General features: G+C 33.6%; 1 protein-coding gene across 3 annotated transcripts; it reads right to left on the bottom strand.

The window, feature by feature from the left end:
- Positions 1-2,713: 2,713 nt before the first annotated feature.
- Positions 2,714-23,684, bottom strand: LOC145331812 (monocarboxylate transporter 2-like). 3 transcript variants are annotated; one of them, XM_080176661.1, is made up of 19 exons: positions 23,587-23,684; positions 22,995-23,076; positions 19,017-19,059; positions 17,937-18,050; positions 16,653-16,713; positions 14,303-14,346; positions 13,466-13,526; positions 12,097-12,168; positions 11,333-11,418; positions 10,898-11,008; positions 10,191-10,272; positions 9,453-9,523; positions 8,651-8,740; positions 8,235-8,267; positions 7,738-7,884; positions 6,921-7,031; positions 6,312-6,354; positions 3,967-4,045; positions 2,714-3,462 (listed from the first exon to the last, which is right to left on the bottom strand). In XM_080176661.1, the coding sequence occupies exons 1-19, from the start codon at positions 23,667-23,669 to the stop codon at positions 3,427-3,429; spliced, it is 1,449 nt and encodes a 482-aa protein (XP_080032787.1). In that variant the 5' UTR covers positions 23,670-23,684; the 3' UTR covers positions 2,714-3,426. The 3 variants fall into 3 exon arrangements, with proteins under 3 accessions (XP_080032787.1, XP_080032789.1, XP_080032788.1); XM_080176663.1 differs by lacking the exons at positions 2,714-3,462; positions 3,967-4,045 and adding an exon at positions 4,073-4,186; XM_080176662.1 differs by lacking the exons at positions 2,714-3,462; positions 3,967-4,045 and adding an exon at positions 5,225-5,338.
- Positions 23,685-23,974: the final 290 nt, after the last annotated feature.

The following is a 23,974-nucleotide window of genomic DNA, read 5'->3' as shown; positions in this document are numbered from 1 at the left end:
GATTTTAGTAATTTAGACAAGAATGCTTAAAATCAATATATTTATACAGCTTATACCAATAACGAAATTAATTCGAAAAAATTCACAAAACCTATACGTGGTTTTCAGCTGTCGTTGGGGGGCAACACATCGTAAAATTGACGACCTCTCCACTTGCCCCCCAAATATTATTTTAGATTTAATTTACTTGTTGGTTATACCTTATACCTGATATTTATATAACTTTTTAAAGTTACTGTACAAAAGGGTGTCCCAGGAAAGCCATTTGATGGAATTTTGACAATTTTACTATCTAAACCCAGCACCCTAACGAAATGACGACAATTAAACCTTAAAATTATGTTCTAGGTCCAGTTGTTTATGCGGGGAAGTAAAACAATCGAAGTTTACATGGCGTAAATTCAGAGGTTTCATGAAACCATTCCACCCCCATCTAGGGAATGAACACTTTTTATTGATAGGTGGTCGGAATCTTGTAAATTTTTCGTGGGATGGGGTAATCATTCTTCACCCTCCCCCCCTTTCATATCCTTGTAGCCTTGTTCATGTGGTATCCAGTTATTTGTTCTTGATTTTGTACAAAATAATACAAACAATAATGATCACAAGTAAATTCAGGGTCTGATTATGTACAGTACATTTTCTAGAGATAAGACATTGAATGATAAATTTATATTTATCCCGAATGATTATGAACCATTTATCTCCTTCCTTAGATTAAAATTATTGGTTGAAACCTTAAGACACTACTAGTTTATAAAAAAAACAATCAAAATTGAAAAAGTATCCAAGTTTTTAAGCTACCAAACATAAAAATGTCAGCATAAAACTTTGGGTACCAGTGTAATTAGCAGCCCTATGTCACCTCACCATTTGGGCTTTTTTTCTCGAGTTTTATATATATTTTAAAAATTAAATACAATAAAGGGAGAGGTCATTTTCTAGTAAATCCCGTAAAGGTGTGTGTTATAAGGCCTAAAAATAGTAGTAGAACGATAAGGTGCTCTAGATATATGTATTCCCTATTGAATAGAACAATAGGGAAATTTTTTTTTTTTTTTTGATAACCGTACCTGAATTATCTAAAAAAAATACGAAATTTCTATCAAACGCTTTGTTTGGCTCAAACTGACAAAAATTAAAAAAAAATATAATTATAATAATAATGTTTTCTATAGGTACAAGGTAAAGGTTAAGAACAATTTATACCATTAAACAAAGGAAGAAGTCATTCTTTACAGGTTGATTTATTATAATTATATTTTTTTTATTTGTGTCAGTTTGAGCCAAACAAAGCGTTTGATAGAAATTTCAGATATTCCAGGTACGGTTATCAAAAAAAAAAAAAAAAAATTTCTTCCCTATTGTTCTATTCAATAGGAAATACAAATATATAGAGCACCTTATCGTTCTACTACTATTTTTAGGCCTTATAACACACACCTTTACGGGATTTACTAGAAAATGACCTCTCCCTTTTTAAAACTGAATAATTCAACTTTAAAAGTAATCTCTTGTTGTACTTTTAAAACTTGTGTACATTATCTGACTACTGGGTAGCTGTAACCAAAAGAATTCAGGGATGTAAAGGGAGAAGACAATGGCCGATAAATCAATGTAAATCCACAATGATAGTACACAGAACTATCCCTTCGAAAGATTGCAATTAGTAGTTTAAACGTTTGGACACTCAATCTAATGAACTTACAAATCATAATTCAATAAAAGTCCCCAAAGTTGTTAATTCACGATTAAGGAAACGTTATAATAAAACTTTGGGGTCTAACTCTAGTGTAATAAACAGCCCATTGTCCCCTCCCTCTCTGAAAAAGAATTAGTATGCGACTAGAACTACTATTCTTATCTTATACATTGTCCCATAAATTTAGAATAATAGCAAAATACATTTTTATCTAAAATAAGCTTTGTATTTTTATCAATTTATGTTGCTAATATAGTCAAGGACGTCCAATGGGGGGAGGGAAAGGTGTGATTCTTCCCCCAAAGTTTTGAAGTTTGAATTTTTTCCAAGCTTGAACATCCTTGCCTGTATGATATAAAGATTTCACCCCCCCCCCTTCGCCCCCCTCCCCCAAAAGAACTTGGATTGCCGAAGGGACACCCAAAAATTTTTATTTTTACCCACCTCACCCTAAATGAAAAAGCTTGGACGCCCTTGAATATAGTCCTTAGATATTGCACAATGGCTTCATGAGGGGATGGGATAAAGTCATAAAGTAGGGGAGAGAGTATCGGTTTATTAGCCAGCTGGAAGAAACATTTCATCAGGGTATATGAGAATCTCTCACAATATCCACGTATTATATATCGATCCATCTTTAATACAAAGTAGAATGATGTCTGTCCGTCCCTTAAGATCTCAGTAACCGCGGAACCGATCGGATTCTACTCTTCAGGGTATATACTTATTGGTCGTATGGTGGTTTTAAGATATTTCTTGGGGGGGTGGGACACCAATCACCAATAACCCACAAAAAATGAAAATCCCCCCCCCCCAAAAAAAAAAAATCGTTTTCTGAGGAAACTACTTTAAAATAAATGGCAGCACCAGAAATACAGAAATATTTTTTTTAATTTACCTCTTGGGGCAAAGCCCCATAGAGGCTAGTTTATAATATTACAGTTGGGAATCTTAAGGGATAAGCAACAATTCATTAGTATCTGTAAAAGCAAAATAAAGTAAGAACATCAATAAATAGATAGATTTATTAATATTTTATAAATCGTATCAGAAAATTTTATCATATAAATAAGGAGGGGGAAATTTTTCCATGATATATGCCAAAATAAAAAAATGGGTTTGAATGACCCCACTTATTTAGAAAATGTCGAGAAGGATGGGGACAATGGGATGTTTATTACACTAGCTCCCAAAGTAATATAATAACGTTTTCTTATTCGTTAACAACTTTAGGTACTTTAATTGAACATTGATTTATAAAGTTAAGTGTCCAAACATTTGAACCATTTATTGTAATCTAAATAAGAGGGGTTTGTGTATCATCAATGGAAATGTACATAAATTATCGTCCATTGTCTTACCCCTTAAGATCCCTGACAAAAAGGTATATTTGTATAAATCGTTTATACATTCAAAGAAGGATAGGACAATGGCCGATAAATTGAAGTACATCCCCAATGATGACGCACAAAATTACCCTTTTTCTAGATTACACTTATTAGCTAAAACATTTGAACTACTCAGAATTTAAAGTCCCAATAGTTGTTAATCCAACAAATAAGACCAAACGTATTTTAAAACGTTGGGGACTAGTGTAATTAAAACCCCAATGTCCAATCACTTCTGAAATTTGTCACATATTATGAAAAATCTCCACTTTAAAAAGCAAATTATAATTATATAGAGATTCCAGATTGTTTTATAAATTCTTCGATGTCTTTTTCTTATAAAGATGTATATTGTCTCCGCCTCATTCTGCTTCTAATGATTTTTTTTACAGTTTTAAACACTTCTGAGAACTTTTTTAATTGCAAAAATTCAACTAAGATGAATATTTTTCTACTTAGGATAAGAGGACAATGGACAATAAATTGATGGACAATATTAATACTATACGTTGAAAAGTTTGGACACTGCTAATTTGAACCAACCAATTTGGATTTAATAAAATCTAGGCTGTTTAACATTTTATTTTATTTTGTACCTACTGTCCACCCCGGGATATTAAGGAATATGATAAAGGACAATAAATTGATGTACCTCCCCATATATGATAAACTTAATTACCCCTTCTGTATATCAAAATTATTAGTTAAAACCATTTTTTAAAGCAAACTAGGGAGAGAATCTTTATAAGCTTGGGTAGAAATAAAATATGCAGTCTATGTCCCCTCCCTACCTCTCCTTTTTAGATTTAAAGTCAAAGGGCTTAACCAATGAATTTCAAAGTAGTTTTGCTTAAAAACAAATTGTTTAAAACTGTCCCTGTTCCACAGAGATAGAACAAAAAAGATAAAACTTGAAATAGCCAGGCATAGACCACTACAGTATAGAGCTATACACCTAATATAATATATAGATAATTAAACTAGAAATAGCCAGGCATAGACCACTACAGTATAGAGCTATACGCCTAAATATAATATATAGATAATTAAACTAGAAATAGCCAGGCATAGACCACTACAGTATAGAGCTATACACCTGAATATAATATATAGATAATTAAACTAGAAATAGCCAGGCATAGACCACTACAGTATAGAGCTATACGCCTAAATATAATATATAGATAATTAAACTAGAAATAGCCAGGCATAGACCACTACAGTATAGAGCTATACGCCTAAATATAATATATAGATAATTAAACTAGAAATAGCCAGGCATAGACCACTACAGTATAGAGCTATACGCCTAAATATAATATATAGATAATTAAACTAGAAATAGCCAGGCATAGACCACTACAGTATAGAGCTATACGCCTAAATATAATATATAGATAATAAAACTAGAAATAGCCAGGCATAGACCACTACAGTATAGAGCTATACGCCTAAATATAATATATAGATAATTAAACTAGAAATAGCCAGGCATAGACCACTACAGTATAGAGCTATACGCCTAAATATAATATATAGATAATTAAACTAGAAATAGCCAGGCATAGACCACTACAGTATAGAGCTATACGCCTAAATATAATATATAGATAATTAAACTAGAAATAGCCAGGCATAGACCACTACAGTATAGAGCTATACGCCTAAATATAATATATAGATAATTAAACTAGAAATAGCCAGGCATAGACCACTACAGTATAGAGCTATACGCCTAAATATAATATATAGATAATTAAACTAGAAATAGCCAGGCATAGACCACTACAGTATAGAGCTATACGCCTAAATATAATATATAGATAATTAAACTAGAAATAGCCTAAATATAATATATAGATAATTAAACTAGAAATAGCCAGGCATAGACCACTAAATATAATATATAGATAATTAAACTAGAAATAGCCAGGCATAGACCACTAGAGTATAGAGCTATACGCCTAAATATAATATATAGATAATTAAACTAGAAATAGCCAGGCATAGACCACTACAGTATAGAGCTATACGCCTAAATATAATATATAGATAATTAAACTAGAAATAGCCAGGCATAGACCACTACAGTATAGAGCTATACGCCTAAATATAATATATAGATAATTAAACTAGAAATAGCCAGGCATAGACCACTACAGTATAGAGCTATACGCCTAAATATAATATATAGATAATTAAACTAGAAATAGCCAGGCATAGACCACTACAGTATAGAGCTATACGCCTAAAAAATATTCAATGTAAGAAAATATATCATAGATAAAAAAAATATAGAGCTAAAAAGACTCAAACTTGTGGTAAAGATAGGCAAGAGCAGAGGCAGTTTGGAGTTATAAAAAAACAGATATTTTTATACAAGATTTATTTTTATATTATGCAGAAGATAACTTGTATAAATTTTCCAATAGACATACTATATAATATCTAGATGGTCCATCTGACAACAAAATTCGCTTTTAAAGGAATTCTTTAGCAGAAAAACACCTTTTTTTATTTTTTGCATTCAAGTCATACAAGCGACGAAGTTTTTCGAGAATATAATTTGTAGAAAGGTAACTTTATGCTAAGGAATTTAACTATTGATAGCTAACTTATTTTAGGTTTTGTCATCTTGTAGCTGACTCAGTTTGGAAACGAAATTAAAAAATATGCCTTTTCCTACCAAAATCTTTACACCAATAACAAATCTGGAATGTAGCTCTATTGTTATTCTATTAGCTGATATAGAGAGTATGTCTCTAGATTGATTGATTGATTAGCCATAGTTTCTTAGGGTTTGGGCCTAAGTAGTCATGGAGTAGGCTGAGACACTTTTGTATAGCCACTAGGGCTATCAAGCTCCACGTTCAAGCACATTATGACTTGACCCGCTGTCTCATGAGAGCTACTCATTATTACCTTACCCTCGCCGAGTATGGCAGGTTTCCCAATTTAAGTCACCGTAATGAATGACGCTCTCCTCAGAGGAGCTCGGGATAAGGGTAGTACTGATATTATGTACGTGACTATTGAGTATCCAAACTCACTCAATAATCCCCTTCTAACACAACCAGGGGAAGGTGCGTGATTATTATTGCGAATGAGAAATTCGAGTCAACACACGGAGAATTGAACTCGAACTCTCACCACCGTAGTTCAGTGTGTTACCACTTAGCCACGGTGCCCCTTATGTCTCTAGATTATCTCTATTGCATTACCTGTCTTCAAAATTTTCTACCAACTTGGCAGCCAAAGGAGGTCCTTAATAAAAAATCAAAATATATACATAAAAGTGCTATTGGATTTTGTGTTTATTAATATGAAAGTAAAATGATGTCTATATGACTGTCTCTAGCATAGGGGAACCGATAAGGATATCATTTACAGTAAAGAACCTTTCAGGACAAGAAAAGGTTTTTAACTATTTTGCGAAGGGTTCCTTTACCCTCTCAGAAGAAATCAGCCCCAGAATTAAAATACCTCCCTTTTTTCTTTGCAAAGTAATGGGTCGACTTCATTCTAACCCTACCTTATCTTTCTTATGCTCCTAGAGACCTGGAGGAACCTTCACTTCTTAGAAAGCAATGTTTTGAAGTCTACTCTGTGCATACTAGATTTCTATAATGTCAAGCCAGCTGTTATCTAACTTAATTTAATCTTTAATTACGTGGTTTTTAGCCAATTAGGGGGCAACGCTTAGTAGTATTGACAACTTTTTAATTGCCACCCCCCCCCCCCCAGGGCCCACCCCTAATATTATTTTAGATTAATTTCACTTATTATTACCTGGCTATTACTGTAAAGCGCCTTACATATCAACTGTATACCTGACAAAGCAGAAATTCCTCTGAGGCCAGTAAGAAGACCAAAGGCAGGGGTGAGAAGGGGGAGGCCGAGGATTCTGACAAACAAAGGGGACATCACTGCGATCCAACTACCTAGATAATGATGGAATTGTCTTGGTGCTATTAGTTTGTCCGTCTGTCATTTGTCGGTAATGCTTCAAAGGACATAAATCTTATTTCTTAAAGGTTTTATGACTATCTGGATTGCAATATTACATTTTGGCTCTAAATGTGATAACAAAACAGGCTGGAGCTACAACTAGCAGGCTCCAAGCACAGATAGTTTCAACCCCAATAATTTACCTTGAAATTTATGGGAATTCTGAAATTTAGTGTGAAGTCAATTGCTGGTTATCTGTAGCCGGGTTATCTGTATCCTTACCCGTTAAGAAACCAAACAGTGCCGCCATGGCTACAAAGACAATGTATGACTGGCAAAGGTGATGACAAACAGGCTAGAGCAACAACCAGTGGGCTACCAGCACAGAAACTTTCAACCTCAATATTTTACCTTGAAATTTATGAGAATTCTGAAATTTAGTGTGAAGTCAATTGCTGGCTATCTGTAGCTGGGTTATTTGTATAGTTACCCATAAAGAAGCCAAACAGTGCCGCCATGGCTACAAAGACAATGTATGACTGGCAAAGGTGATGAAAAAACAGGCTGGAGCAACAACCAGTGGGCTACCAGCACAGATAGTTTCAACCTCAATAATTTACCTTGAAATTTATGAGAATTCTGAAATTTAGTGTGAAGTCAATTGCTGGCTATCTGTAGCCGGGTTATCTGTATCCTTACCTGTGAAGAAACCAAACAGCGCCGCCATGGCTACAAAGACAATGTAGGACTTGGCAAAGGTTATGACAAAACAGGCTGGAGCAACGACCAGCAGGCTGCCTGCACAGATACTGGAGGGATGCAACCAGGGCCGGTCAGACACCCATCCTGGATATAATAAATAAGTAAATATAGATGTATAATCAGACAACTACCTAGATCACTTGTTGGGGATTTTTTCGTCTGCTAGCAAATTGCTTTTTGCTATTTTTTGGCAACTTGACTGTTGTAATATACCTAAAGCTATTGGTTTATTTTCAAACACCCAATTGAAAGTCGGCACATAAGCCTTAGGGGGGTGGGGAAAATAGTTGTTTAACACTCTATTGTTTAACTCTAATCTGGATCTTAAAATTATACATACAAAACACAATCATTTTAACCGTATAATCTATCATTTTAACATCCGCGGAAAGCTGTCTATAATACGATGCAATAATCTAGAATAATTATTATACCTGCAATCAGTCGGCCAACTGTACTGCTGATTCCTAAAAATAAAAGTTGAATATTGAGTTTTTTTATTGGTTAAGCTTAGCGTTTTTGAAAAGCGAAGCGTATCTATAATTAGGGTCGGTCCGTCCTTCCGTCCGTAACGGATAGCTCCTATTTTATGTGATACTCATTATCCAATTCTTCTGATTTTTAGAAATGATAATTACTAGGAAAAGGTTTTAATATTTTAAGCAAGGCAACTCTATAATCAAATACTAAAAATGAAAGTATGTCCTTAAATTGTATCCTGTATTTAGGCAATTTTGCAACAAATTTAGATATAACTTATACATTTATATTTAGTTATGACACACTACAAGTGTAAATGTTGGTTTATACTCTCGTTTCAGAGCTTAACTTTTATTAATTCATGTATTACCTATGACTGAAATGAGAAAGGCTGCCTTAGAATGAGCAATTCCAGCGTCTCTTGCAATAGGTGTCAAATGTTGATAGGGAATAAACAAACCTGAATAATAAAAATAACAACTTAATTGACAGGGAAGATACTAATTGATATTATATAAGTTAAACTGCGGCTGCGACCCTATCATCTAAGGGCTCAATATTCGAAGGGATATTGAAGCCTAAAACCATATTTATTTATTTTAGTAAAATAGCCTAAAACCAACTCAGAGCCTATAAAAAGCTTCACTGTAAAGGGGAGCCATATCGGTTAGTGGTTAGCGAAATCCTTCGCTACAGACAAAAAGCTTACTGCTTTATATAATAGGATAGTTTAATTAGCATCTTCAAATATTTGTTTTATATATTTTTGTCGAATTTAAGACATTAATTAATAGTGTTTATGGGCGACATATGAAGTTATGAACGACATACTGTTATATCGATATTTACGTCTAAACGATGGCTAAACATTTTTATGACATTTAGAACCCTATATATCTATTGAATAATTTAGTTAAAAATTATGACTTGCCTAATTATGATATTATGACTGCACAAAAGTTGGACTATACATCTTATTATAAAATTCTCTTTTTATAGATTTGAAATATTGGTGAAAAGAATGGGCAAATCTAGAATGTACAAGCCAATAGATATTTAATTGAATCCCCAAAGAATTCTACAGTTAATGAATGAGAAAGATTGTTTAAAACTTTGGGGACCAGTCCAAAATCCCTCCTCTCGCTTGTAATTATTAAATGTAAAAAACTCACCAAATGTAGCAAAAAGATCTCCTAAAACAGCCAAAATGTACATACAAAAATCAGGCGATTCATACAATTCCCTAAATAAAAAAAGGAAAATATAGTTCATTGGGCCAAATCCTATAAATTATTTTTAGGGCTAGCATAGGCTTTATGGTTTCCCTAGCCTTACATAGAAATAAAGTGAAATATAAGACACAGGAAACCCTAACTTCTAAACTAGACTTAAAAATTTAATAGGTTTCGTCTCAAAATTAAATTACACTTAACGTATAGATTTTTCATGCATTTGTCAAGAAGTCCATACTGTGCATGGTAATAATTTTGCCTGTTTTTGAACAAGGCATTCCCCTTTCCAGAACAATGTATGTCGTGAACCTGATATACTTTTAATTTTTGAACTTATTTATTCGCTGGTTATGCATTTGTAATTTTCCAAAATTGTATAAAGTAACTCGATAATGCATATTTTACAATCTTTATCTTAATTTTATTGGAATAGTTCTTTAGAATCTTTTATAATCGTTTTTAAGCGAGGAATTAAAATGTTAGGCACCAGAAAAAATAGTACACCAATTATTTTTTAAATAAATGAAAAATAAAGGGGTTAGTGAAATAAGGGATGGGGGAGGGGGTTATCAGTTCTCAACTGGCCACTTATAATCTATTGTATTATCCCTATTAACCCCCATCCCACTTTTCCTGTATCACTATAAAGAGGGGGTAAGCTATTTATTGTAAATTTACCTGTCAATTGCCAGACAAATAATTTTCTTTAGGATTCCATCTTCTGAACTGTTACTTGTTCTTACCAAGGGGGATCTCTCATCTGTATTATGAAATGGATCTTTATTTAAATACTAGCCATTACGCCTCAACATTCACAAGAGGTGGGAGGGGGGAGGGGGGGGGGGTTGAGATTTCCCCATTTTATTTTAGTTTAAAAAGTAAAAGTGTATATCAAAAGTTTTGCAGTGATAATTTTTTGGTTGGGCAGTCGACCAACCCCCATTTTTATTTCAGTTTGGAAAAACAATTAGAAGCCTTTGTAAAGGAGAACTATATCGGTTCAGCGGTTACAGAGATCCTTCAATACAGACAGACACATGGAGATCCTGTTGATTATAAGGATTAGAGGCAGGATGTTTGTCTGTCTTTCTGTATTGTTTGTTTGTACCAAAAGATCTCGCCAAGCGATGGACTCAAATGGCTTTTCTTTACAGTGAAGCTTCTTTAGGATCCCTGGGAGGTTTCTAAACAGTATTTTAATTTACCAGCCATATGGTTACCTATTAATTTACCTGTATTTTGAATAGGTACATATTTGACCAACTCATGGTGACCGCAAACAGAGCACAAACAAGATATTTCCGTTTTTTGAAGACGACATTTAATTCCACCTATTTTTCGGACTGAAGAGACATTCGAGTCAGTACAGTGACCTATTATTTTACCTGTATTTTGAACAGATACAAATTTGACCGGTCTCATGGTGACCGCAAACAGCGCACAAACTAGACATAGGCCAGCAAGAACAAAGAAGGCAATGTCCACGGAATATGTTTCTAGAAAAACAAGAATGATTACATCCATTAGCAACGAAACTAAATAACTAAATATGTCAATCTTCACAAAAAACATCTATCTATCTTAAATAGCAGCTAAGAAAATCACAATTTCCCAACATTTCTACTGATATTAAGTTTTAATAGTTTTAAGTTAATAATTTATTTGAAAAGTATTTGAAAAAGTATTAATAAAAAAGAACACTGAAAATTTCAACAACCTTTTCTTTAAAAAAGTCATTTTAACCAGCAAATGAGATTTTGTTTTACATTACAACGTCACCTCCATGCTTATAGAGTAGCCTCGCTGATAAATTACATTACCTATAAGATAAGCTTCAAACGGGGCAAGCATAAAAGTTCCAACACCAGCTCCACATAAACAAATTCCAATAGCCATGGATCTCAATCTTAACAGTAATCGAGATATTATTACATTACACTAGGCTACAATTGAATCAAGACAAAAGTAAGTGCCGAGCTCTGAGACCTATGTATGGTGAAATCAGACATAAAACCATGATGATTCCAGGTAAAACAAAAATATTTCAGCGGGGTCTTTTTGAGAAAATTAGATTTGAAAATTTCAAGTTCAATTTTCATCCCCTAGGAGTTTCCGCATAATTATGACAAGAAAAGCAAGGATTATCTATTTAAAATTTTGAACAAGTTTGCTTTTATAAAGTTCTTCATAAAACCACTCCTGAAGGGAGTTCATTAATGGTCATTTTTATCAGTTGCTTTGCTAAAATCACGGAAATCCAGCCGTAAATAAATCATATACAGAGAGGTTTTATGAAAGACTTCATAAAAGCAAATTTGTTCAAAATTTTTAATAAATAATCTTTGCTTTTCTTGTCATAATTATTTTGTATTTTTTTATATTTGGTCCTTGAAATCAACTAATAGCGTCAGAAATATAAACACAACCGAGCATTTACAAAAAAAAGCAACTTCCTATTATACAAAAAGGGTCTCAACCAATTTATTTTACATCTATACTTATAGATTTATTGTCTTTATAGTAAACAAATTTTTTATCGAATATAAGGACTGTACTTTAAAAACAATTTATAAAAAGACTGTACCTTGTAAAATGATTAGCAACAGCAATAACTGATGGAATATACATGAAACCAAATCCAATTCCTCCCATCACGCTAACAATTAATAAGAATAGTTATTTATCGCATTGTATTATAAACAGCTGTCCGCGGATATTAAATAAAAATTATGATATTAAAACCAGTTTCTTTTAGCACTAAAGGGTCGGCCTAACAAAAATGGTATTGATTTTATTATTTTTATTTTAATATTCGTGGAAAATTGTCTGCAGTACGATGATATACATGATTTTTTAGTATGGTAGAGATCCGGTTCAAATCCAGCGAATATTAATCGGTTTCAAAGCCATACTGAAAATTAGATTCCTCGTAAATTGTTAGACCATTATCTTATTATATTACCTTTAAAGCAATTATATTCAAATTAGTTTCTTCATTTTATTAAAAATAAATTTAATCTCTCCTTCGAAAAGAATTAAAAATCTTTAAAATAAAAATGATATCATTAGGCTGATTATTACACTATCCCCAAAGTTTTATAATAACGTTTTCTTATTTTCCGGCTTTACAACTACGGGGATTTTTATTGGATTTTGATTAGTCGGTTCATTAAGTTGAGTGTCCAAACGTCCCAATAACTGCAGTTAGGGTAATTTTGTGTATCACCATTGGAAATCTATTTATCAGTTATTTTCTTATTCTTTTATATACCTGCAATAAATGGCATTATATATTAAATATTTAGATGTCAGGTAAAAAGGTCGTCATTAATACTATGCAAGACCCTAAAAACAGCTGTTATTACGAGGCCCTAATTTAAAAAAGTATGGCTCTGAAACCGATTAATATCCGCTTGGTTAGGAAAACAAAACTGTTTTAATCTCATATTTTTTTGTTATAATAGCTGCGGAAAGCTGTCTATAATACGATGCAATAAATAACTATTATCGAATTACATAAGTTGTTACTTAACTTACAACTGATAAGAATAACTTATGATGACACAAGAATCCCTGAACCCTCAAATTCCCATTTTTGAAACGTTTTTAGGCCGCACTGAGATTTGTATCCCAGAGGGATCTCCTTTAGACTTTTCATTATAAATTTTTAAAATACCTGAAAAAAAATATTTTAAAACCCAGGGAGGGAGGAACCAATGGGCTGTTTATTACACTAGTCCCCAAAGTTTTATTATAATGCTTTCTTATTGGTTTGCTTAACAACTTTGGAGACTCTATTAAATTTTGATTTGCTGGTTTGATAGATGAGTGTCCAAACGTTTCAACTACTAATTGTAATCTACAGATGGGATAGTTTTGTGTATTAACATTTGGGATGTACATCAATTTATTGGCCATTGTCTTATCCCTTTAGATCCCTGTAAAATGCCTACCTGTATGTTACAAGAAGACCATATAAATTGTTCATGACACCAGACAGAGCCAAGCCAAGGGCTAAAAAATATCAATTGTATTAAACAAGTGATGAAAACATTCATAAGTAGCAAAGCACAAAAAATGGTGTATGAAAATAAGGAAAGAGGTAAATTTACAAAGTGTCTCAAAAATCAGCCATGTGACGTAATAAAAATGAGGTATTATCCATCTCTTTTTAAGAGGTTTTCTTTCCCACTTCTCCTCTCATCTCCCTCATTTTTATGACGTAACATGGCTAAGTTTTGAGACACTTAGTAAAGTTATAAATTAAAGAGCCGATGTTGTAGGAGAACATCGGCGGAAAGGGAGCGGGGGGGGGGGGACTAAACCCCTGCGGGGCCTTTACATGAAAGTCCCTAACCATACAAAACTTAACATAACCTATCCTAACAAACAAACGACTAAGCGACTAAAGGAATATTCTGTAATTTTCCGTTAAATTGTGAGCAAGCTTCCAGTCAAATGCGCTTATTAAGTCTAACTGTTCTTAATGTTTACCAAACGCATAGTATTACTACAAAATATAAAAAAGGTTGAGTTTATCAAGAGGAAAAATTATACATGAGATAGCACCATTATGAAAAGTAAATATTTTCCCGTGTGGCTTCGAGACCGATTAATATCCGCTGGATTGGAACCGGTCCTAAGCCATAATGAAAAATCATGTATCAATCGTATGATATCCATATGAATTCGGCAACTTGGAGCCTAAAAAACTGGTTTTAATATCATAATTGTTCATTTTTATACCTGCGGAAATCTGTTTATAATACGATGCCATTTAAAACTTATACCTGACAGACAGCATCCTACAATACATACTTTTCTTGTTCCCCACCTAAAATGTTAACAAACAAGGATGACAACATCCATAAAAGCGAAGCACTGAAACGGTAGGACAAACGGACATTAATACTTGTATAGTGTCTGAACTGAATAATCAGAATATAAAAGTATAAGATTCGAAGCAAAATTGTAAGTAAATTTGTTAAAAAACTGCTTGATACAGGATAATGTTTATGGACATACTTACATCTTTAGGGCTTGATTATAGAGTTGCTTTGCTAAAAATATTGTTCTTTGTTGTCCCAGGAATCAATATACCAAATATCAGATCAAACGGATAATTAGATCATATAAAAATTCGTTGTTAAAAAAGTAGAAAAATCAACATGTTTAAAATGGACGTACGGACATTCTGGTAATGATTATAGAGTTGCTACGCTTTCGAAATTGTACCTAACTATTACAGGAATTACCATGCAAAATTTGAAATCGATAGGACAATTCTAACATGCTTAAAATAACGAATAAAAGCTATTTAAAAAAGTAAAAAAATCAACATGTTTAAAATGGACGTACGGACATTTGGGTAATGATTATAGAGTTGCTACGCTTTCTAAATCGTACCTAACTACTACAGAAATCACCATGCAAAGTTTGAAATCGATAGGACAATTCTAACATGCTTAAATTAACGAATAAAAGCTAACTATCTCGGACGGACGGACGGACGGACGGACGTACGGACGGACGGACGGACCGACCCTAATTATAGAAAAGCTTCGCTTTTAAAAATTGTTATAGTAAAAACGCACAAGCAATTATGCTAACAAAATTAATACCTAACCTGTTCAATCAAAAGTAAACATTTGCAAGTAAAAACAAAAACAAGGATGACAACATCCATAAGTAGCGAAGCACAAAAATCATGGATGGAAATACGTAAAAGTAGATTTAAAGTTTATTTATTAAAATCAGGAATAGATTTATTGGAGAAAATAAACACGAAACCTTGTTTTATTTTGTATAACGATGTCGGTCAAAGTAAATTACATAAAAGATGCTCATAACAATGGGAAAAATTATTTTGATACTGATATCCCAAAATGCATCAGAGATATGGAAAAATAAGGGGAAAATTTAAAAATAGCCAAAAACCTGCAAAAAGCAGTCTGACCGTCATGGTTGTTTTCTCTAAACAACAGGGAAATTTGAGTTTGATATGTATAACTGAAAAAATTTTGGAAATCGGACCATAAATACAAAAGATATGGAGAAAAAACAAAAATAGCCTAAAACCTGCTGAAAACCAGTCTAACGGTTATAGTTGTTTTCTTTAAAGGACAGAAAATTTAATTTTGATATGTATAACTGAAAAAATTTTGGAAATCGGACCATAAACACCAAAGATATGGAGAAAAATGTGAAAAATACAAAAATAGCCTAAAACCTGCTTAAAGGCAGTCTGACTCTCATAGTTGTTTTCTTTAAACGACAGGAAATTTAATTTTGATATCTATAACTGAAAAATTTTTGAAAATCGGACCATAAACACTGAAGATATGGAAAAAAATGAGAAAAATACAAAAATAGCCTAAAACCTGCTTAAAAGCGGTCCTATCGTCATCGATGTTTTATACTTAATTGTGCTCTTTAATGATGGGAATGTTGTCAAAAAATTTCAGCATTCTATCTTTTATAGGAGCTGAGTAAATCCCATTTCCCCCATAGCGTTACGGACTGACGGACTGACTGACGGACTGACTGACTGACTGACGGACAAAGTGAATTATAGAGTAGCTTCGCTACTAAAAAAATGGTAGGATTATTTTAACACGACTTGGTTCAAAACTTGTAAAGCTCTACAAGTGAAGGTTGTCTAAGAATAAACGTTTTTGATATTTAAATCAAACTTCGTGGACCTTTAGGCCAAATATGAGGATTTTACAGGTTCATCCAAGGGGGTGGTACATTGTTAAGTACCTAACTAAAAAAGTAGCTGCAGTTGCCTGATGAGGTGTGCAATACCCCCTTTCCCAACCAAAACTGCTCATCAAGAAAACTATTTTCAAAATGTTTTAATACTTCAAATTTTAAAAAAGATCAGTAATATTTCTGGCTGAGGGAACAATGGACTGTTTATTACACTTGTCGCCAAAGTTTCATAATGACGTTTTCTTATTTGTTGGCTTAGCAACTTTGGGGAATTGAATTTTGATTGGCTAGTTAGTTTAGTTCAGTGTTCAAGCACTAATTTTAATCTACAGAATTTTGTGTATTATCATTAGAAATGTACAATGTACATCAATTTATCGGCCATTGTCTTATCCCTTTAGATCCCTGTACATTTCTGTGGCATACCTGGAAACTAATTTGGCCGACAGAGGTCCTGCAAAGGCATACATTGCAACCAGCAGGCTACCTAAACATAATAATTATCAAGTTTTGACACCTACATGTGTTTCAATTTGTTCTACCGTTTGATTTCTGAGCTTCGCTTTCATGGATGCTGTCATCATTGTCTGTTTTTTTTGTAAAATATGTGCCAAGGTAAAGAATATTGAAAATTAAAAATCATACTGACATTATAAGAACAATAAAGATATATTGAGAATGAAGGCAGGGAAGTGGGGACATTAGGCTGTTTATTACACTAGTCCCCAAAATTTTATAATACCATTTTCTTATTTGTTACCTTAACAACTTTGGGGACTTTCATTGAATTGGTTGGTTTGATAAGTTAGGTGTCCAAACGTTTCCACCACTAATTGTAATCTGCATAAGGGGTAATTTTGTATATCATTATTGGGGATGTACATGAATTTATCGGCCATTGTCTTATCCCTTTGGATCCCTGGAATGAAGGACACAAACAATAGATAAATTAATTGATTTGAATATCTATAAAACCTAATTAATTTATATTCATATACTATAATATAAAAGAAATTCTATAAATATCTTTATTCAGTATTAGCTTCATTTTAAAATGTAACATTGAGAAGCCTTGGAGAAAAAAAACATGTTATGAGGGTGATACTAAAGCATTTTTTCAGTATTGCTTCGAATCCGATTAATATCCGCAAGGGAGGGGACATTTGGCTGTTTGTTACACTAGTCCCTAAAGTTTTATAATAACGTTTTCTTGTTCGTTGTTTAGAACATTTATTAAATTTTGATTGGTTGGTTCATTAGGTTTAGTGTCCAAACGTTTCAACCACTAATTGTAATCTACAGAATCTACAGTAATCAATGGGTAATTTTTTGTATCATCTTTGGGAATGTACATCAATTTATCTGTCATTGTCTTATCCCTTTGAATCCCTGACTAAACTAACCTGCTACGGAAACTTGACTTCTTTAAGCATCAAGCCGAGCAATATGAGTGGATCCAGAAAAACTCCGAAAGTATAAGCTAGTCCATCAAGGATAGACTGACGGACATACTTACATACACAAATTGTAGTTTAGTTGCTCTGGTAAGAACTAACCGAAGCGTCGGAAAGTGTCATGTGTGACATCATAAAGTTACGTCTAAATCCATCTATCTTTTAGGGTTTTCTTTATCCCTTTTCCTCTCATCCTTCCTATTTAGACATATTTATTATTACGTCACACATGATACTTTCGGGCGCATGAACTAACCTGCTATTGAAACTTGGCTTCTTTTAGCATCAAGTTGAGCAATGAGAGGATCCAGAAAAACTCCAAAAGTGTAAGCTATTCCATCTAGGATGGACAGACACAGAAAACTGGCAACTAAAAAAATGTATTAGACTGTATGAATACGTGTATACATTGACAGGGGAAAATTTATCCTCAATTTAACCTTCTATTATAATTTTACCCCACTTATAGTTATCAGAATTTAATGAGAACTTCGTTTTTCAAGACAGTTTTAAAATTTGCGAAGAAAAATTTTTAAAATCTTTTAATTATGTTATGACAAATACAAACGTCATGGCACTCCACTCCTGATCAGCAAGAAATTTGTAAACAATGGTCATTTTAAGGTTTTTGCTAGAGTGGCTGTTAAACGCTTCAAAGTTAGATCTAGAGCTAAACATCAATACAGATACTATTGGACTTATGTACTAAGACATATTAAAGTTTGAAGACCATATCTCAAACATAGAGGGAGTACTGGCCCCCCAAAGTCAAATACTTAAAATCCAAGTTTTGAAATTTTGGGTCAAAATTTTGACCCCCCGTTTTTTTTTCTAATATGAACCAGCATAGTCCCCCAACACCGAAGTGAATAGAATTGATTCTATGGGCAGTATAGTGACAAAAAATGTATTGAGAACTCAATTTTATTTTTTTTCCGATTCTTGTTTTTTGGGAGCCACTACTCCCTCCCTGGTTGAGATAATGACTTCGAACTTTAAATGTCCTAGTACATGTCCCTCATAGTATCTGTATCAAGCGTTAGCTCTTTATCTCAACTCTGAAGCGTTTTACAGCCATTCTTGCAAAGGGTAGAAGATTTGGGCATTAGAAAAATACACTAAAACCATTTTTAGATGTTGACACCTAAGTTTTAAATTTTAGATTTTACTATACATTTTAAATAAAAACTGAAAAATTGTTTTTGTTGTTCTATTAACTGTCTTAAAAAACGAAGAAAATAAGCCATGAATCATTAAATTCTTATAACTATGAGTGGGGTATTAAAAAAAGTTCTCATGAAAAAAACCTAATGTATATTAGGTAAAGAATACTTACTTAGAACAATCCAGCCAAAACCACCATCAGGCCCCTGCTCCTCCTATATAAAGAATATATATTTCGTGTCCTATTATCTCTGCTGAAATGTAAAATATTACAGTGCATGAGTGCAACAAAAAACAATACGAATAGTCAGACGAATAGAAAAAACAAGCTCACTCGTTACAGATACTTTGAAAGTTCACAAAGAAGGACGTTATTCAAATAGATAAAAGACACAAAATGTGTATGTCGGTCTGTCTGTAATTCTAGTTTTTATCTTTGAATATCTTTGCCTTTTATATCAAAACATTGCTTATTAGCTAATTGTTCCTATATGTTCAAACCTTGGGTATTGAGATCTAGGTGACACGGTTTCATCTATAATACAAAGTAGAACGTTGTCTGTCTGTCTGTTTGACTGTCCGTCCGTCTGTCTGTCTGTCTGTCCCCTAAGATCTCAGTAACTACTGAACCGATCGGATTCTACTCTTCAGGGAATATACCTACTGGTCCTGTGGTGGTTTTAGGCTATTTTCTTGTGGGGTGGGACACCCCCAACCCCCCTTAAAAACAAACCCCCCCCCCTTTTTTTTGTTTAAGATTTCCTAGGTCCTTTTTTTTATTTTTTTTGTTGTTGAAGATTTCCTTGGTCCTTTTTTAAAATTTTTTGCTGAAGATTTCCTTGGTCCTTTTTTTATATTTCATTATAAAATTTCCAACAGCTTCGCAATCATTTCTACAGAAATTTCTTTAAAAATCACCTGTATAAAAGCTTAGCTTTGAAATATCATGTACAATTATTGTTTAAAATATCATGTAGATGTCTAGTTAAAACTAACCAAAATCAAGGATGATATCATCCATTGATAGCGAAGCACAAAGGAATCTTTGAGATGGACTAACGAACAAAGGGAGTTATAGAACAGATGTTCAGTTGACATAAAAGAGAAAGAAAGAAAAAAGATAGAAGAATGAGAAAAAAACGTTTTTTTTTCTTTTTTAGGATTACCAAATAATTAATATAATGGATGTAGATTTTTTATGTCGTCATAATGGCCTACAATGGTCAATATATATGTATACTGGCCTGCTATTGGTAATTTAGTCTGTGTATTTGCTTATCATTAGTCATTTGTATTGTATATCGTCATTTTTTATAGGCACTATAAAGAGCTTCATAATAGATTAATTATATTAGAAGTCTGTCTTAAATAGAAGCCGAGAAAATTTCCCCTCTAGCATTACGGGCGGATTGACGGACAAAGAGACATAGTAAATTTTAGAGTAGCTTGCAAATATCATATTCAATTATCTTGAACATACAAAAGAACTTTAGTTTAAAATTTCTAATGTAACTGTAACAAAAGATATGATTTCAGCAATTCCTTAGAAATTTTTAGTTGAAATAAATAAGAAATTTATACATAAATATAAAAATATTTCTCTTGTAAATTATGGAAGAAAACTTACATAAAACTTTTAGTGAAATAATAAGTATTTTTAAAACAAATAAGAAAACGTCCATAAAAGCATACAATCAGAAAGAAGGACAAACGAACAATCATAAGTTAATTGCGTAAATACAGGATACAGTAAAAGGACATATTTTCATTTTTAAGATTTGATTATATAGATAACTAGCTTATAACCTTGTACCTTGTTGTCCTAGATATCATTCTTCCAAAAATCAAATGAATATAATATTTGTATCATTCAAAATTTAAAAAATCAACATGTTTTAATTGGACGTATAAATTACCCATTCAGATTCTTTAAATTAAAATTATTGGCCGAAAAGATTGAAAACTAAAAGTTTGAACCATCCAATTAAGATTTGGTAAAAGTGCCCAAAGTTTTTAATTCCACGAATAAGATACCATGTTTGTAAAACTTTGGTAATAATAGTAGATAGAAATTCTAAAAATTTTGGACGTAAACTTTATTTTTTTTCTCAATATATCATGGAAAAAGAGTAATTTAGCCATTAAAAGATTTCTAAAGTTTTGAATAGAAATTAATTAGCTATTCATTTAAAAACAGGGATGGCAATATCCATAAAAGAGAAGCTCTGAAACGGTAGGACAAACAAACACTTTTAGAGCGTCAGAACTTTTAGAATGTGAATATATAAAAGTCGAAAAATTGTAAGTAAATCTGTTGAAAAACTGCTGAAAGGAAATATCTTTGGAAATTGATTATAGAGATGCTTCCCTTATAACATTGTACTTTGTTGTATTCCAAAAATCAGGTCAATCGGATTATCATATCACATAATTTTTTTTTGTTTTAATAGTTAAAAATCAACATGTTTAAAATGGACGTATGAACATTTTTTTTAACGATTATAGAGTTGCTACGCTTTCTGAATCGCACCTGACAACTACAGGAATCACCATGCAAAGTTTAAAATCGATAGGACAATTTTAACATGCCTAAGTTAAGGAAAAAAAGCTATCCGTTCAAAATTTTACCATTGGTCAATTACAGTGTATACTGGCCTCTCATTGGCTAATTTTTTTACGTCATAATCATGCAGAGTCAGACACTTTTACTAGGTTCGAAAAGCTTCGCTTTTAAAAACTTAAAATATTCAATTTCACTACAAATGTAGAGAAAAGTTCCAATTTTACAAAATATCACGATCTAAAGAATTTGGCGGTTTCTCTCACAGTGCCAAGTCGAGCAAAGGAGTCCCCTCCCCCTCACTTTATTGTAAAATAAATTGAAAGAAAGTGAGGGGTGGTGATATCTTTTCTTTTGTTTGTTTATTACCTAACGTCAGGTTAGGTTAGGTTAGGGTACTGGGTAGCCTTGCATTGTTAGGACCCTCCGTAGGGGCTCGGCAATGGGAAAAAAGCTGCTCCTCTCCATTATTTTTTTAAATAATTGACGGAGCTTTAAAAAAGCCCCAAAAAATTTCTACATGTAAGGAATCGTTTGTTTTAACATTGATTATAAGTTTAACAATTGTATCTGCTCCTTTCCAGGGATCTTAAGGGATAAGACAATGAACCAGAAATTGTTGTATACCCCCGATGATAATAATCAAAACTACCTTATGTTAAAATTATTGGTTGAAAATTTTCGACACCCAAGTAACCAAAGTGTTTGATCCAACGAATGAAAGATATTGCTTATAAAACTTTGGGTTCCAGTGTAAATTATAGTCCCATGTCCCCTCCCTCTCTCCCTGGCACCTACCTCATGTGTAGACACTGTCCCCTCCCTCTCTCCCTGGCACCTACCTCATGTGTAGCCACTGGACCCTCCCTCTCTCCCTGACACCTACCTCATGTGTAGCCACTGGACCCTCCCTCTCTCCCTGGCACCTACCTCATGTGTAGCCACTGGACCCTCCCTCTCTCCCTGGCACCTACCTCATGTGTAGCCACTGGACCCTCCCTCTCTCCCTGACACCTACCTCATGTGTAGCCACTGGACCCTCCCTCTCTCCCTGGCACCTACCTCATGTGTAGACACTGTCCCCTCCCTCTCTCCCTGGCACCTATCTCATGTGTAGCCACTGGACCCTCCCTCTCTCCCTGGCACCTACCTCATGTGTAGCCACTGGACCCTCCATCTCTCCCTGGCACCTACCTCATGTGTAGCCACTGGACCCTCCCTCTCTCCCTGGCACCTACCTCATGTGTAGCCACTGGACCCTCCCTCTCTCCCTGGCACCTACCTCATGTGTAGCCACTGGACCCTCCCTCTCTCCCTGACACCTACCTCATGTGTAGCCACTGGACCCTCCCTCTCTCCCTGGCACCTACCTCATGTGTAGACACTGTCCCCTCCCTCTCTCCCTGGCACCTATCTCATGTGTAGTCACTGGACCCTCCCTCTCTCCCTGGCACCTACCTCATGTGTAGCCACTGGACCCTCCATCTCTCCCTGGCACCTACCTCATGTGTAGCCACTGGACCCTCCCTCTCTCCCTGGCACCTACCTCATGTGTAGCCACTGGACCCTCCCTCTCTCCCTGGCACCTACCTCATGTGTAGCCACTGGACCCGGAGGAACCTCTATTATGGGAACTTCTGCTATACTCTGGCGAAATGTGTCCAATCTTGACCTAGATAGATAGATAGATAGATAGATAGATAGATAGATAGATAGATAGATAGATAGATAGATAGATAGATAGATATATAGATAGATAGATAGATAGATAGATAGATAGATAGATAGATAGATAGATAGATAGATAGATAGATAGATAGATAGATAGATAGATAGATAGATAGATAGATAGATAGATAGATAGATAGATAGATAGATAGATAGATAGATAGATAGATAGATAGATAGATAGATAGATAGATAGATAAATAGATAGATAAATAGATAGATAGATAGATAGATAGATAGATAGATAGATAGATAGATAGATAGATAGATAGATAGATAGATAGATAGATAGATAGATAGATAGATAGATAGATAGATAGATAGATAGATAGATAGATAGATAGATAGATAGATAGATAGATAGATAGATAGATAGATAGATAGATAGATAGATAGATAGATAGATAGATAGATAGATAGATAGATAGATAGATAGATAGATAGATGCACCTACCGCAAGCGTACAGTAACTTCTGGTGGGAGTAAGCTCTGCCTCCTCTGACCACCAAAGGCAGAATTATTTTGTACAGAACTCATTTTTAATAAATTTCTGAAACTAAATCATCTTAGTGGATAAGACAATTAACGATTAATTAATATACATCCCAAATGATAATTTACTCATCTGCAGATAAAATATTGGTTGAAAAGCTTGGAAACAACGAATCAAAATTTAATAAAAGTGCTCAAACTAATCCAATTAAGTGTTAATAAAACTCTGGGTACGAGTGTAATTTACAGTCCAATATCCCTTCCCTCCCTGAGATCATACATATATGATTTTTATGGAGGTTTGCAGCAAAAGGTAGAAAAAAAACCTGTACAGACAATCAAAAATTCTA

This window comes from Acartia tonsa, chromosome 11 (assembly GCF_053477335.1).
Source record: "Acartia tonsa isolate MP-2025a chromosome 11, ASM5347733v1, whole genome shotgun sequence".
In the NCBI taxonomy this organism is placed as follows: Eukaryota; Metazoa; Arthropoda; class Copepoda; order Calanoida; family Acartiidae; genus Acartia; species Acartia tonsa.
The sequence above is the reverse complement of the archived record's forward strand: the minus strand, read 5'-3'. Positions and strand labels throughout refer to the sequence as shown.